The sequence below is a fragment of the Paramisgurnus dabryanus genome, chromosome 17, assembly GCF_030506205.2.
Source record: "Paramisgurnus dabryanus chromosome 17, PD_genome_1.1, whole genome shotgun sequence".
NCBI lineage: Eukaryota > Metazoa > Chordata > Actinopteri > Cypriniformes > Cobitidae > Paramisgurnus > Paramisgurnus dabryanus.
Genome location: NC_133353.1, coordinates 24,941,944 through 24,956,670, shown reverse-complemented (window position 1 = coordinate 24,956,670; position 14,727 = coordinate 24,941,944). Strand labels below are relative to the sequence as shown.

Genomic DNA, 14,727 nt, shown 5'->3' with positions numbered 1-14,727 from the left:
CACACATAGGCTATACAAAGATCTGTCTGTAGTAGGTCTATAGTGTAACACTGGGTTCTCCTTGGGTTTAAGAAATCAAACAAGAAGGGTAAATATTTGACACTGAAGAGCTCTTGGGTGTTGAGAGTGCACAATTTTCCTACTACTATCCGTGGGTGTCTAATAGATTAAGGAGATACGAGAGGTCATTAGAAACTAAACTGTGTGCCTACACAAGGCTTTATTTATTCTATGAGAGTGTGTGCTTAAATTCAAAGAGCTTGGCAAACATTTAACTCACTTTATACAGGTTAGCAGCGATATGTGGATGATATGCGCACTGACGTGTTACTGATGTCAAATAACAAATAAAGCCATGTATTAAATTATTGTATCAAATTGTGTGTATTAAATTATATGTTTCTCTATTATTTTTCGTTTCGCCTTAATATAGACAATAAAGGCTACAAATCAAACGTTAAGGTAGAGTCTTTTTTTAATGTTAAGAGCTTTAATTAAATTCAACTCATTAGGAGGCAATTTGTAACGAAAAGGATGAAACGAAAAGCTTTCTAATACCAGTTGAAAACATAACCAATAATTTATTGGCGTAGGCAGCAATAGACGTGAAGCAGTAGATAGTTGTCCAGATCCCGTTTGGCCCTATTCAAAACCATGACAACAAGAAACAAGCAGGGATTTATTTGAGAAAGTTAAAGGACATTGTGCAGGGGCGTCAATCAAGCATTATTTCAGGACTGAACAAATGCAAAATCTTGACTGGAACAAATGCTTCCAACGGGTCTCGGACGCGGGGCTACATTTCCCTCTTTTGTTCCCGGTCGCTGGTTGGCATGTATTTGTGTTCCTTTTTTCGCACCGACCACCCAGGACGACTAGACGAGAACGGATACCCACTATGTTTGGGAGGGTCTATGCAGTCATCCAGAGCGCGCATTAGACTAGGCAGTCTCTGGCATCATCGGAACCGAGATCCCAGGTGCACTTAGCTGGTGATGTGTTGGACTCGAACAGCCTATAAAGAAATGTTAATCTCTCCACCTATGTTCAAAGAAATGTATTCAGGTTTTGTGTTATTAATAAGACATTAGCTATTAAAAGGTACCAACATTTATATTGTATTGCAGCTTCAATTAATGTTTGGTTAAAATCTAGGCTTTAATTTACGTTTCAAAGGGAAACTATTTGGCCAAATGTGTTTATAGGGGTAATAAACAGGCTACGACTCTATGCATTTCTCCTATTACAGTTTTCTTCTCCATCAATATAGACTTATTATAATGAAATATCCCGCCCATTACTTGACTTATAGGGTGTACATGCAGCATGCATTGGTGTCGAACACCTGCAATAAACAACAAGTACGCCAATAAACGAATTAGAAAAACCAACTATGGGACGCTAATGGATCACTTTGTATGCAAATATCCGATATATTATTTGAGCGGGGGGAAGAAGGGGGGTTCTTGTTGTTACTTGCCACCCAAGACGTGATTCAGCCTCAACAATTACCATTATCTGTTTCCCACTTTTTACGAATTCGGACGAATCAGTAATGATGAAGAGTGTTACCCACCATCATTGTGAAAGTTACGGCCTATTCTTTGACGGGTTCACACCTACCATTACAGGGATTTAAGTACTCGAGTCATTGAGGTACTTAGCACCCATAAGGAGGAGAGGCCTCAAAGCAGCGACAAAGTGCTGTTTATATAAACACCACGACATCCGTGTACACATTATCACTTGAGTCGCGTCCTTCACTCGGACACATCACTTCAGCACTGCGCGGCCGAGGACAGCTCTCAAAACCTAGAATTAGGACTGGATTTATCAACAATTAAGATTTACTGATGGCTATTTCCAACAAGTTCAGTTTCACCGTAAGAAGTATTTTGGATTTGCCTGAAAATGACACCGATGGCATCGCTCACCATTCTCCAGTTGGCGCACTCTCCAACTCACCTTACTCGTCCTGGATCGAAAACGACAGAAGTCATTGCATCTGTAAGTTTTTAAAACATAATTTGTATCAAACTACAGTATGATTGGTACGGTAATTTTTAAGTGTCCATGTTATTTATTTTCTAGCCAAATATCTGTACTAATCCTAATCTATCCAATCACCATCGACGGATTTTAAATTTAAATTCTAGTGTCTGCATGGACCATTTTAGCATTTGATAAACGTAAGCACAAATAAATACAAAGATGGTCTGTAGATGATAAAGGTTAATCACTTTTATCATCGCCATGTTTCTTTAGCGTCCGATGAGAGCAACCTTGAGGCTTCACCAGACTCCACCGGGCCTGATGTGCTGTCCGTGGATGCAGAACAGGAGAAGAGGAAGAAGCGACGTGTGTTATTCTCCAAGGCTCAAACTTATGAGTTGGAGAGACGCTTTCGTCAGCAGCGTTACCTGTCCGCTCCTGAACGAGAACAGCTGGCGCACCTGTTGCGACTCACGCCCACTCAAGTGAAGATCTGGTTCCAAAACCACAGATATAAGATGAAGAGAGCGCGGATTGAGTGCGCTCATGACCTCAGTCAACCTCCAGTGATGCGCAGGGTTGTGGTGCCAATTTTGGTCCGAGATGGCAAACCTTACGCAAACTGCAATGTCGAAACAGAAAGGGGTAGCTGCATTCCAACAACAGTGCCATCCTCACCCTTTAGCGTTCAGAGTTTCCCATCTTTACAACAACAGACACCCTTCGCGCTTTTCCCCACATACCAGCACTTCACCAACACAGCGGCCTCCCGTCACCACTTTTGTGTTTGGTGAGACTTTGCCATCACACGAACTATTATCATGGATAATTACAAGCTGTTTTTATTTACATCTGGTGTTCGTTTTAAACCTTCAGTGTTAAGTGAATAAATGCTGTTTGCACATATTGTATGTTTTATGTACTTGTAGGGTTTTTATGAGATGCGTTTTGCGTATTATTGTGTAAAATTACCTAGATAGTGTATTTTTGAAGTATTTTGTATTGTTCTAAACCAAACATTTTATATATTGAGAAAAAAAGTTTTATGTTTTATACAGATAAATCAGAGAATAGTATTGTGTCATCTTTTTTGGTGAAATGACATCACAATAAAGTGTTAGAACCCCGAACGTTTTCGTTCTTTATTCTATATACGTTACAACTATCCAACTATATTTTTAAAATAAAATATATTATTTCAGCATTTTACTCTATTTAAAATTTCATGGCTTTTACATCTCTAATATTTAAGCTTTAGCTTTAAGTTCTTAAATCTTAGAATTAAAAAAATCTTAGAAAATTAAAAAATCTTGTGAATTTAGAAAAAAATTAATCAGTTGTTTAGCATAATTCGTTCATCTTTGTGTTAATCCGTGAGATTCTTATTTCTTGTTTGTATAAAAGATCTCACATCGGCTGAAAGGAGCATGAAATTTAACGCACAGCAAGAGATGAGTGGCTTTTGTAATGTTAAGACGTTCACTTTCACCCAACAGAGAAGACCAAATAACCAGCTTAACGAAAGAAACCTCTATATAGTAGGTAAACATTGAGGACTGAATATAAGATGCACAAAGGATAATGAATCCCGCCAGTGTGGTTTTGAAACTCTCATCAATACTGACGTTCCCTCTTATAATTGTGTCGTTTCTGCCCATACTTTTCCTCAAGGATGTATTGTTTCAAAGGCTGTGTAAATTATCTTTTTGATTTGTGTTTAAAGCATTGGTGAATAAAGAACTAAATAAAACTTGTTCTTAACAGTGTCAGGCCCACCACAACACATCCCACCCCCATCCACCCAGTTTGTATCATCTTTGTCACCTGGCCTTTTGTCCCCTCTCTCAGGCCATCTTGTACTACATATGGAAGGGACTGACCGAAGCGCTCTCCTCGCTACATCTTCCCTTAAACACTTTTTGTGTCGTCTCCTGAAAGGCCCATTGTGTGGCTCCCAAAAGGACCTAGACAAAATCCGCAGTGTCTCAATTCTCGTGATGTTTAATCAGTCCCGGGCTGACAAATTTATGGGCTTTAACAGGACAATGGATTCACTGGTTCTGGGAGTGACAAAGAGTTTTAGAGGTCTCCGATAGTTTATAGTGAGGCTTCTCCAAAACGACAACTTATGATAAAGTTATTTATATATGCACATTAGATTTAAAAAATATATTCTAAATTTTACTTGTTTTTAACTGTGACAATCTAGTGAAATTTTCTGGGTGAATAAGTCCAACACCTATTAAAGACTTACAGCCAAAGATCTCATTTCACAGGGATAGACGAAATATAAAGGAACTGTGCTTCAAACTCCAAAGTGCCATCTCCAAGATGCTTGGAAAACCTGAAAACGGATGTGCTGTGAACTATTTTAGGCACTTGTGAGAAAATGCTGTAAAATAAAGACGGTTTCAAAAAATAATTCCATGTTAGATTTTACTTATCAATTACCTGCTATTAAGCAAATAAAATCAGTAGGCTATTTATTATTATGTATGTCTTCTGTAAATTTAACTTCAATATTGGTAAAGCATCAAAGGTCTCTAAGACGTTTTGTGCAAGAATTATGTGCATCGATGAAACACCAATACACTAATCCACAATCCACTGATGAGAAAATAAAATTAAATACAGTACCAGGGATTATGAATGCTTAGCAAAAAGTATGGCAAGCTGTTGAGATGTTTTTTCGAGATATGCCACCCTACCTCAAGGTATTTAGTGGTATAGTCACGAAATATTTGGTTTATTTATTCGTGTTTATAGATTTTCCTCCTCCTGTCTTTTTTGTGTCAGCACGAAGTTCTACATATTGTTTTTAGAGCTATATTCTTAACCTAGTTAGCTAAAGTTAGCTTAAGTGGTTTATAGTTATAATTTTTATGTCAGCCTATCAAATAAAACCTTAAAATATGATTAGGTTGATTACCAGGGAATTTTATGCACTTTCATGAACAAATTCGGAACAAAAGTAAAAACATGTACAGCCTTAAATTTGTAAGTATCATCAAATTGACATAAACATTTTAATAGTAAATTTGCGATGAATTACTATACTTATTTTGATAAAGTTAAAGGAATGTAAAGACATGACTTGGATCTTTTATCAGTATACAATGTGACGTCCACAGCTCTGACCGATAAGCTGTGAGCTCTGGGCCACTCTGCCACCTCGAGGTTAACTAACAGCTTCCTAAGTTGGTCTTGCATGCTTAATGCTGTCCGCTAGATGTCATAAGAGGACCGTCTAATGTCCTAAGTCTGAGGTTTGGTTAAGCTATGTAGGCTATACTGTTAATATTTAGTGCGCCGAATGAGCCTTAACATTAACTCCCCAATGCTCTATAAACAAATGATTCATCAAAAACATAACCAGAGAAGTCAAAACTGAATATGAAAAATATAGCATATCTGTGCGTGCGTGTGTGTTGTGTGTACCGCTGTAACACAATTAGAAAAGATATTAGGAACAAGAGAAAGCGTACTAATTACTGTTAATTGAGCATGATAGCCGTGCTCCAGCAAAGAGGAGCGGGCCTGATTAAGATAATTAAGAGAGCCTTTTGTAAACTAGATCGAGTATGCTGAACACCTCTAAAGCACTGGACACCCCATAGTTATGACTGTAGGCTAATTGTTTTAATTGCACGCGCGATTATTACCACTGGTGCACAAACTGCACCCACCTGTGCAAACGTCAAACTAAGACATTTATAATTGACATGGTTAGTTGTCTGTCATCGGGATTTTTAAACTTAAAGCTAAAGGTAAACTATATTAATCGAATTGGATTTAAATCAGAGCACTTTCAAGGACATGAAGGCTACATTTCTTCTTTTCTTTTTTTAAATTTGAGAATGAATTCTGTTTTCACAAAATGATAAATTGGCATTAGGTTAAACTAAACCTCTTACCTATTCGATGCTGTTGTTCGAATGTCCACCACCAGAAGGCGCCGTTTCCGTGTCGACAGATACCTGTGTTCTCAAATATCAGGACCGCTGGTGATGTCAAATTATTCTTAAAACGTTCCATAAAACTGCAAATAATAAATAGAAAAATACCTTCTAAATTACGTTCTATAATGTCATTTTATTTGGAAAGAAATTTAGCTGTCAAAAATGTAGATGACAGTTTAGTGTTATATTTAAAATTCGTATTTTAAAATTTGTAAAATTATTGTATTTCAAATTTATGATTTAAAAATATAAAAAAAAAATACATTACTAAACGTAGGCTATAGTGTGTGACTGATTTCATGAACGATGAAATCTGTTTTGCATGTTGGGTTATGAGCTGCTGTAGAGAAATCTTAGTTATCAACTCACCTTCAGTAAAAATGAAAGCAGAGATGATAAATAGAAATAGGCCTTAATACCTTAATAAATCCATTCATTTACATTTTGAAAGAAGGTCAAAATCATTAAATCACACTGAATACGTTTACATCGTATTACACATATTAAATCAAAAGTGTATTTTTAACTTCATTATTGCTGATGACTATCATTTCAATGCTTACCTCCAAATCTGAAATACTTAACATTTTTATCAGCGCTTAGTGAAGAAGACACTGTAAGAGACTGTAATAATTTTACTATAAACGATTTTTGTCTTTGTTTGCCCACAGTCCATTTTAATTAGATATTATTATTATGATTATTATTATCATCAGCTGCATTATCTTGATGAGATTAATTGAATATGCGTTATTCAAGCTTATAAAATGTTTAGACAAATTATTACTATTATTATTAAAAGGGTAAAAACGGTTCGAAAATAATTATAGAAAACATCTAATTTGTTGAGTTTGTAAAGTCCAAAAATCAAGTCATTTGTAAAAAGATCCAGGGAGTCAAATCGATGCGCACTGGCGAGATCATCTAACATACGCGGAGTTACTTCAGGACTTGATGTTATTTCAGTGTCGTTAACTTTACCTGAGAGGCTCTCTTCTTCATGAGTTCATTTCCTCAGCACCGCGTGTCTGAGCGGAGTGGATAGGAATTTAGACGACACGCTGCCTATTTCCAATAATATCAAGAAAAGGGCTTAATCATTTACTTGGCCTCTTAACAAGCGCGTATGTATTTATTTATTTGTCAGTCGGTGTTCCTGAGTCGTGGCAAGGGCCCTTTGCATGTTTGAGTACGATGGAGCATAATACAAACACGCCTGCAATCACCAGAAGCCTCTTGTGGCCATTAAAAGTCAGTAGTTCAACTCGAGCTTTTTTCACAAACTGAGTGGTTCTCTAAAAGTCTGAAGTCCGCATATGCACTCATATCAAGGGGCCCTTACAAACATCACTCCAACTGTCAATATTTCATCCTTTGTGTTCACCGACGTTCTTGCAGTCATCACCACCGCAAACAACGCGCGCATGTTGAAAATGCACTATACGGACCAATGAAATTTACGCACAAGTGTTGTTACATGTGTAAATGTTTCGGGGTTGGGGGATGGCATGGGTAGTTTAAGACCGCGTAATAGAAATTGTGCGTGGGTGCATGGATGATAGCGCTGCTTTGTATTGTTGCCCCTGGCTGCTGATGCCCCGCCTCTGATGGAAGCCTTAAACCTGGCACCAAGCTAAAACAAACGAAAGTCAGCTTCGAGCTCCCACTCAAACCAATTAAGGCGGACTCCAGTGCACACTCATACGTTTCCATCCCGCTGCAGCGACACTGAAACAACAGGAACAGAGAAGCTGGCCAAAAAAAGAAGGAAAGATTGCCTTGCCTTCTAATTTCTCCCTTTCCAACACAGAACAATGTCGATGAGCCCTAAACATACGACTCCTTTTTCTGTATCCGATATCTTAAGTCCTCTTGAGGAGAGCTACAAAAAAGTGAGTATGGAGGGGAACAACTTGGGGGCTCCTCTTGCTTCGTACAGACAACCTCAAGTCACGCAAGCGGCGATGCAGCAGCACCACATGGGCCACAATGGAACAGTACCCGCTGCCTACCACATGACTGCAGCTGGAGTTTCCCAGCTGTCACATTCAGCAATGGGGGGCTACTGTAACGGGAATTTGGGTAACATGGGCGACCTGCCGGCCTATCAAGACGGCATGAGAGGCAGCACGACGGCCACCAGCTGGTACGGAACGAATCCGGACCCGCGTTTCTCCACAAGTACGTGAGACTGACCATACCCTTTATTACAAGAATTAAGAATTGCTTATTAAAATGCTTGCGATGTTTTAATTAAAAAGGTGTTTATTAGAAACATTTGGCTTGTGTGGAATAAATACTATTTAAATGGCATAATGAATTATGACTTAATTGTGTTATAAAGTGTCTTGAACACAATCACACATTGTAAAACTGTAATTGTAAATATTAGTGCTCCCTGTCCATAATGTTAAACGTGTCAGGTAAACAAAACCGATTCTGGATTAACATTCTTTCAACAATACACTCCCACTGTTTGTCTAAAAGTTAATTCAAGTCATACATGAATTTCGTTCATGCGTAACTTGCAAATTTGATACACTCGCTCATTTAATTGTCTAATAGAAAATATTGAAATTTGTGTACTTTGTTTGGTTTTGTAGTTAAATTGCAAAGCTAAATAGGATTCTTTTTCTTGCAGTCTCTCGTTTCATGGGTTCCTCGTCTGGCATGAATATGGGGAGTATGAGCACTCTGAGTTCATTGGCGGATGTTGGTAAAAGTATGGGTCCGTTGACCAGCACACCTCGGAGGAAGAGACGCGTTCTCTTCTCTCAGGCGCAGGTGTACGAGCTTGAGCGACGATTCAAGCAGCAGAAGTATCTCTCTGCACCGGAAAGGGAGCACCTGGCGAGTATGATTCACTTGACTCCAACTCAAGTTAAAATCTGGTTTCAAAACCACCGGTATAAAATGAAAAGGCAGGCCAAGGACAAAGTGTCCCAGCAGCAAATGCAACAAGACAGTGGTTCCTGCCAGCAGCAGCAGCAGTCTCCACGGCGGGTGGCAGTGCCAGTGTTGGTGAAGGACGGAAAGCCATGCCAAGGCGGCAGCCATACTCCCAACACTGGCATACAAAACCACCATCACCAAGGGGGAAACGTCATGATTATGTCCAATAGCAGTTCTACAATGGGCCAGCATCAAAATCAGCAGGTAGGCAGTGCGGGACAGTCGCCAGATCTGGGTCAACACACCGCAAGCCCACCATCTCTCCAAACCCAGGTATCCGGCCTGTCACACCTGAACTCTTCCGGTTCCGAATATGGAGCTGCCTTACCTTGCTCCGCTCTGCTTTATGGTAGGACTTGGTGACAACGGAACAGACAATAACATTATAACAGAATATTATACGGATCCAGATAATCTGTATACTGTATTAAAAAACGAATTTTGACCATACGAACAGTGATTGCGCACTGAAATCATTGTCTCCTTTATGGAGGGAGAAGTAAAAAGGCTGCAAGCAACACGAGGATTGCCAAATGACAAAGGTATCAAATCTTTTATTATGAGGATGAGCGCCAAAACACCATTAAGAAGATGGAATTATTTATATACGCTAGATAATAAAAGCAGACTGATAAACACTAAATTACATTTTTTTTTCTGTTGGATTAAAAATGTTTCGTTCAACAATGAAGACGTCTCCAGAGTTAGACTGATAAATAACACTGATTTCTTATAGAATTCACTGTAAGACGTAGCCTGTATATTTCTGTAAAAGAGTTGGAGTGAATGCATAGTTTTTAGCGATATGTATATTGTACAAAATTTTTATCGATATTAAGGGTCACATGTTTTTTTTTCATTTCCATTGTTATTTGTATGTTTAATTTACTTGTAACTTATATAGATATTTGACTTCAAAGCATTCCTACAATCATATTAATAAATTATGACAATAACAAGAAAAATAATTACACGTTTATTGTAATTTGGGTGCAAGAATCAACATCTCGGCGATGCTACAAGTCGAACCTGACCAATTAAACAGTTGTTTCAAGAGTTATAAAACGAAAGCGAGTTTAAAAAGCAACAAAACAAGCGTTTACAAATAGAATTTACATTTGTAATAGCTTTCCGATTTTAAAACGGTTTGTTGCCATTACAATCGACGTTTTTATGTACTGTTTGTACTAGATAATCCCTCATTGCGACAATGTTGAACAGGTTTCTTGTAGCCTTTTTGCAAAGTAAGAATGCACAAAGATATGTTGTTTTTGTGCGTTTCAACATCCATGCACTCATGGCCTTAGTAGCCCAATTGTTATGGTGTTTTTAGCGTTATAAATGTTGTGCCGTGCCTAAGCATGATTATAAAATTGATACAAACACCCCAGATCCATTGCAAGGAGAACCACTGCTTTGTGCAATTTAATTGCGTTGCTGGGCCAAATGTCACAAAGCCAAATCAAACAAATTACAGTTTTCGTTCCCAAGTTAATTGTATTTAGTAAAAATAATGAATTATCGTATTTGACATTTTCGATCTTTTTACCAAGACGTAAAAAGATCTCTTTCTGGAGCGTGTTCATTGTGAATGAGTCAGTGCAGGTGAGGTCCCCACTCCTTTAAAGAAACTCACATCAAACAAACGCTCATGAAAGCTAGCTTATCAATCACATCGCTGTACAAACAACAGTATTTTCCTAAATAACTTTGCAAGACGAAATAAACGCACTTATCAGAGCACCATCCATCAATACCGTGTTTGTGAAGATCAGAGGTAAAATCAAACGCCCCTCGTGTTTACGTATTGATAAAAGTTCGTAAACATCAGTGATGGGTGAGGTACGATTGACTGTTGGCATATTTGAAAGTGTGTAGTCTCTGTATTTGTGCGGCTTGCAAGAACAGGTTAAAGTGCATGTTATATTTAAGAGAGGAAAAACGTCATGCAACAAGGAAACACTTTAATCTAATTTGAAAATGACAACGAAGTTTGACATTTCATTTTTGGTAAAGCACCCAAAAGAAATTTAGACAGTATAATAAAATAGCCTACAAATAAAATGAAATAAAATGTAAAATAAAAAAAACTTTTTCAATAAAATCACAATTTATTGTTGTTCTGAACTTGGCTACACTTTATCCCTTTCGACGAATATTTTCGTATTCGTCATGAACTCAGTTACTCTAACCTGAATGGCATGCATTAATTTTGCCAATCTGTTTTTGCGTTTAAAAATAATCGATGATTGTGTCATCAAACAATACTATTTCACTTTCATTCTTCTTATAATATGCACTAGTTTTACTATGTTATTGTTTTATGAAGTATTTGAATAACTCTATGATTAAATTGTTTTTGTTAACTAAACAATCGACATTATTATTGCAACTTTTATAAATTAATTTAAAAATAATTCGTTAGTTCGGAAAATGAAATTTTAGGACAGGAATGTCATCTGGGACTGCGCTTAAAATTGGAGCTGCGTAGTCATTTTGTTGGCTCAGCTTGGGATTGACAAACCAGCGCTAAAATGTAAAAGGTATTTTATTAATATTTATTAATATATTATATAAATGTTTATTATAATTAACCTGATGTAAAACAAAATTTTTAAAGCTGGGCCATGAATCCGCTCTATTGGTTCTCGTCTCTTATCAGTTCTTTTCATTTCACAATTACATTTTAGCCATTTTAATCCACGGCAATTTACAGTAAATATTCAAGGCAAATTGTGGCCCTACATTCGACTTGTGTGTTCTCTTTAAATAGATTCTAGAACTTTTGCTCTATTAATGGAACATATACTTCTTTAATAGCAAATAAAACCCTTTATGTAGCTAGTAAACCTTCAACTGATGAAGGTATTTATTTGAAGCTCTCGCGCCAGTAACCGGGCACTGGGCGTGCGTTTTAATGACTGACTGATTGTAATGATGCTCTTCTTTTATGTGAAGGGTCGTTAAATCAACAGATCATTTTGTCGATTATGTCCGAAATTATACTGTCGAAGGGTCTTATATATGCTACTTTTACTTGCATTGATACTTAATAATGTAAACCTCCACCAGAAAACTCTTATATCAGTTTTGAAAAAGACTAAAATAACAGGGGTTATTAGACGAGATGGTACAGTTGTCTGTGGACAGTCTCTAGTGTTTTCTATTTTTACTTTTAAAAGGAAAAACTAACATATGTTTTTTTTTTACATTTATTTTAACAAACAATATTTGTTTCTCAGGACCAGTTTCTCATGGCATTACTTACTTCTTGATTTTAATGGTGATATCGATGGGATTAATAACACGAGATGAAATAAAGCTTAAAGCAGGCCTACAGGTCCTCATTATTTGTGCATGTCACTGTAAAGTTAATGGGCAACAATATTTCTAACACAATTTTTTATCATGTCTACTATAGTTTAACCTCTAAACGTGCGCATTTCTTTTCGCAAGGCTGATTAAATTGATTAACCCACATACATAAAATCAAACCTGTTCATTTTATTGACAATTTAGGTTTTCCCTTTTATCCATTGTTCAAATTCAATCATTTTCTACAGCTATCTAGCAGCGCCGAAAGAGTCTATTAGGTTTTACAGGGATTCGTTTTGTTAGAGCTCTACTGAAAGACTCCAGATTACATTAACATGTCTGAGGCTCGGTGTGTGGTCTTTGTGTGGAGCTTGTCGCTGTTGAAAATGACTTGTTGGAAGCGTGTATGCTCTCATCACTCTCTCCCAACACACGTTGCACAACTGCTGACTGTCTTGGCGGCTTTTGGGTGCAAAGGTCGCAGTCACCTCCCCGCAATTAGACCCTAATTTCAACACAATCATATCAGAGTTAGACTATCTGGGGTTCGTTACCAGTTTCACTTTACAGTGTACATCAGGGTAGAACCCACAGGGTTGATTCACACTACATTTATAATTTTGAAAGATAATAACTGGTAAGCAACATCATATTTCACTCGTCTGGGGTAACACAATATTTAACTTTACGATTTTGCATGTTTCAAATGTTTTCAAAATCAAAATATGATTAAGATATTTTTAAACGCGTTGCTATATGAAAAGGGATATTAAACGCAATATATACAGATTCGTAAACACTTGTTTTGTTTCTTTACAGGCAGGTATGTACTTTTCTAAACAGACATGTAAATAAGGTTGCCTGCAAGACTCGCACGACTACGCCAATGTCCGTTTAATTTACACCACTGAGTTTAAACATGCTCACAACTAAAAAAAGAAATTATATGGAATACAATCTGTAACAATATTAGAGATTTGTCCATAATTTCGTGTTTTAGTTTGTCTTGTGACATTTGTTGTGCTTTGGCGCTGTCCGGGGTGCTGAAGTTTCTTTTAGCCATTGACTTGTGGCCGAATGTTTGGACCTATTTTATTAAATTCATAGGAAACGCTTTAAACCTTAGGTTATAAAATTCTAAAAAAAATTAATTACATGCCCTAACTGAAAAGTCACACGTAAGCGGTACAGAGGCCACATGATGCAACCTTTACACACAAACGATCATAGTGCAACGAATTATCCATGTCGCAAATATTAATATAGTTTTATTTCTAAATAAGTAATGATTTTGACATGATCATAAGGGAGAGAGAAATCTAAGTGAAATGTGAGGTGTAGCCTATACATCATTTTCAGCGTTTAAAGTTACAACAAAAACGAAAGATGAGCACGGACTATGGTTTTCGTCTTCTTCCAACACCTCTTTTCTGAGTAAGCATTCCACAATGTGCCTGACAAATGGCACAATTACACATTAACTGCAATCACCTCCTTTAGTAGCCTAAATCTTATTGTCAACTAGTAGCAAAAATATCTTTAATTGTCCAGCATTTATCTGCTTCTCGAGGCCATTGTACTGTGCACGCACATGAGGGTTATTTGCAAGGAGAAATACTTAGCATGCAGCGCGGAACACAAGATGCTGTAATACTTGACCTTTCAGTGTAATTGTGGCACCAGTGAAATGCAGCGCATTCAGTCCTGTCTGAATGGAGCCTTTACCAATGAACAAAAAACTGCATATTTTTACCTTTCTTTAATGTTTTTGGTTTTGTTTCTCTTCAGATAAAATTGTTATTTTAATGGTCCGGCTTTTATACCCCACGGTTTAATTTCCATCAACTTTCGAAATATTCCGATAGGAACATGCTTTTTCGTGTTGGATAGGTAACGGTAATAACGTAAGTTATGTGTTTATATGAGGAGCTCAAATGCATAAACCGCTAAACGCCACCTCTAACAAAAATAAGATAATGATATTAACCTAATGCTCTGCTTAATTCCAACCTTGGGCTATTCGGAAATAGCGATTTGTTGGCAGAATCCATTAAGAGTCTAATAAAAAAACTAATTTACAAGAAAACACACCAGACGCACTTAGATGGTTTTGATATAGGCTATATATACTATATTTAATATTTAAATAATACAACAACTAAAATACACGTTTTAAAGCAGTTTTTGCTGGTTTATTTCTCTATGCCAGGTAAATGAAAACCAGTCTGTATCGCATGTCATATTTTGCTTTACCATTACGCATTATTCAGAATGGTTTATTTTATTAGTATCTATTCCGACTATTTGTGGCTAAAATTCTATCTGTAATGCATGCACACGTTTGGCGAAAAGAATTCGGAAATAATAGGCGTTGAAACTAGAAAATTCCTTGACTGTTAAATGTTAAGATTGTAATGTCAGAGTGCGACAGCTCGCTGGTCATGACTCAATAATGAAATCCCAAGCAGAAAAGAGGCGCTCTATCGTCTTGTACTGTACCAGCGGGAGT

General features: G+C 37.1%; 2 protein-coding genes across 2 annotated transcripts; both read left to right on the top strand.

Annotated features, from left to right (window-relative positions):
- Window positions 1-406: 406 nt before the first annotated feature.
- Window positions 407-2,944, top strand: nkx2.9 (NK2 transcription factor related, locus 9 (Drosophila)). Its single transcript, XM_065288817.2, has 2 exons — window positions 407-2,007; window positions 2,266-2,944. Exons 1-2 carry the CDS (start codon window positions 1,854-1,856, stop codon window positions 2,784-2,786), a joined length of 675 nt encoding a protein of 224 aa, XP_065144889.1. The 5' UTR covers window positions 407-1,853; the 3' UTR covers window positions 2,787-2,944.
- A 4,374-nt stretch (window positions 2,945-7,318) lies between these two features.
- nkx2.1 (NK2 homeobox 1) lies at window positions 7,319-10,941 on the top strand. The gene is made up of 2 exons (XM_065288818.1): window positions 7,319-8,132; window positions 8,593-10,941. The coding sequence occupies exons 1-2, from the start codon at window positions 7,766-7,768 to the stop codon at window positions 9,264-9,266; spliced, it is 1,041 nt and encodes a 346-aa protein (XP_065144890.1). The 5' UTR covers window positions 7,319-7,765; the 3' UTR covers window positions 9,267-10,941.
- Window positions 10,942-14,727: the final 3,786 nt, after the last annotated feature.

Excerpts from the sequence above, each read along its gene's own strand:
- nkx2.9 (XM_065288817.2), top strand. The coding sequence starts at position 1,854 with ATGGCTATTTCCAACAAGTTCAGTTTCACCGTAAGAAGTATTTTGGAT. Across the intron at positions 2,008-2,265 it reads CGACAGAAGTCATTGCATCT|CGTCCGATGAGAGCAACCTT; the intron begins GTAAGTTTTTAA and ends ATGTTTCTTTAG.
- nkx2.1 (XM_065288818.1), top strand. The coding sequence starts at position 7,766 with ATGTCGATGAGCCCTAAACATACGACTCCTTTTTCTGTATCCGATATC. Across the intron at positions 8,133-8,592 it reads GGACCCGCGTTTCTCCACAA|TCTCTCGTTTCATGGGTTCC; the intron begins GTACGTGAGACT and ends TTTTTCTTGCAG.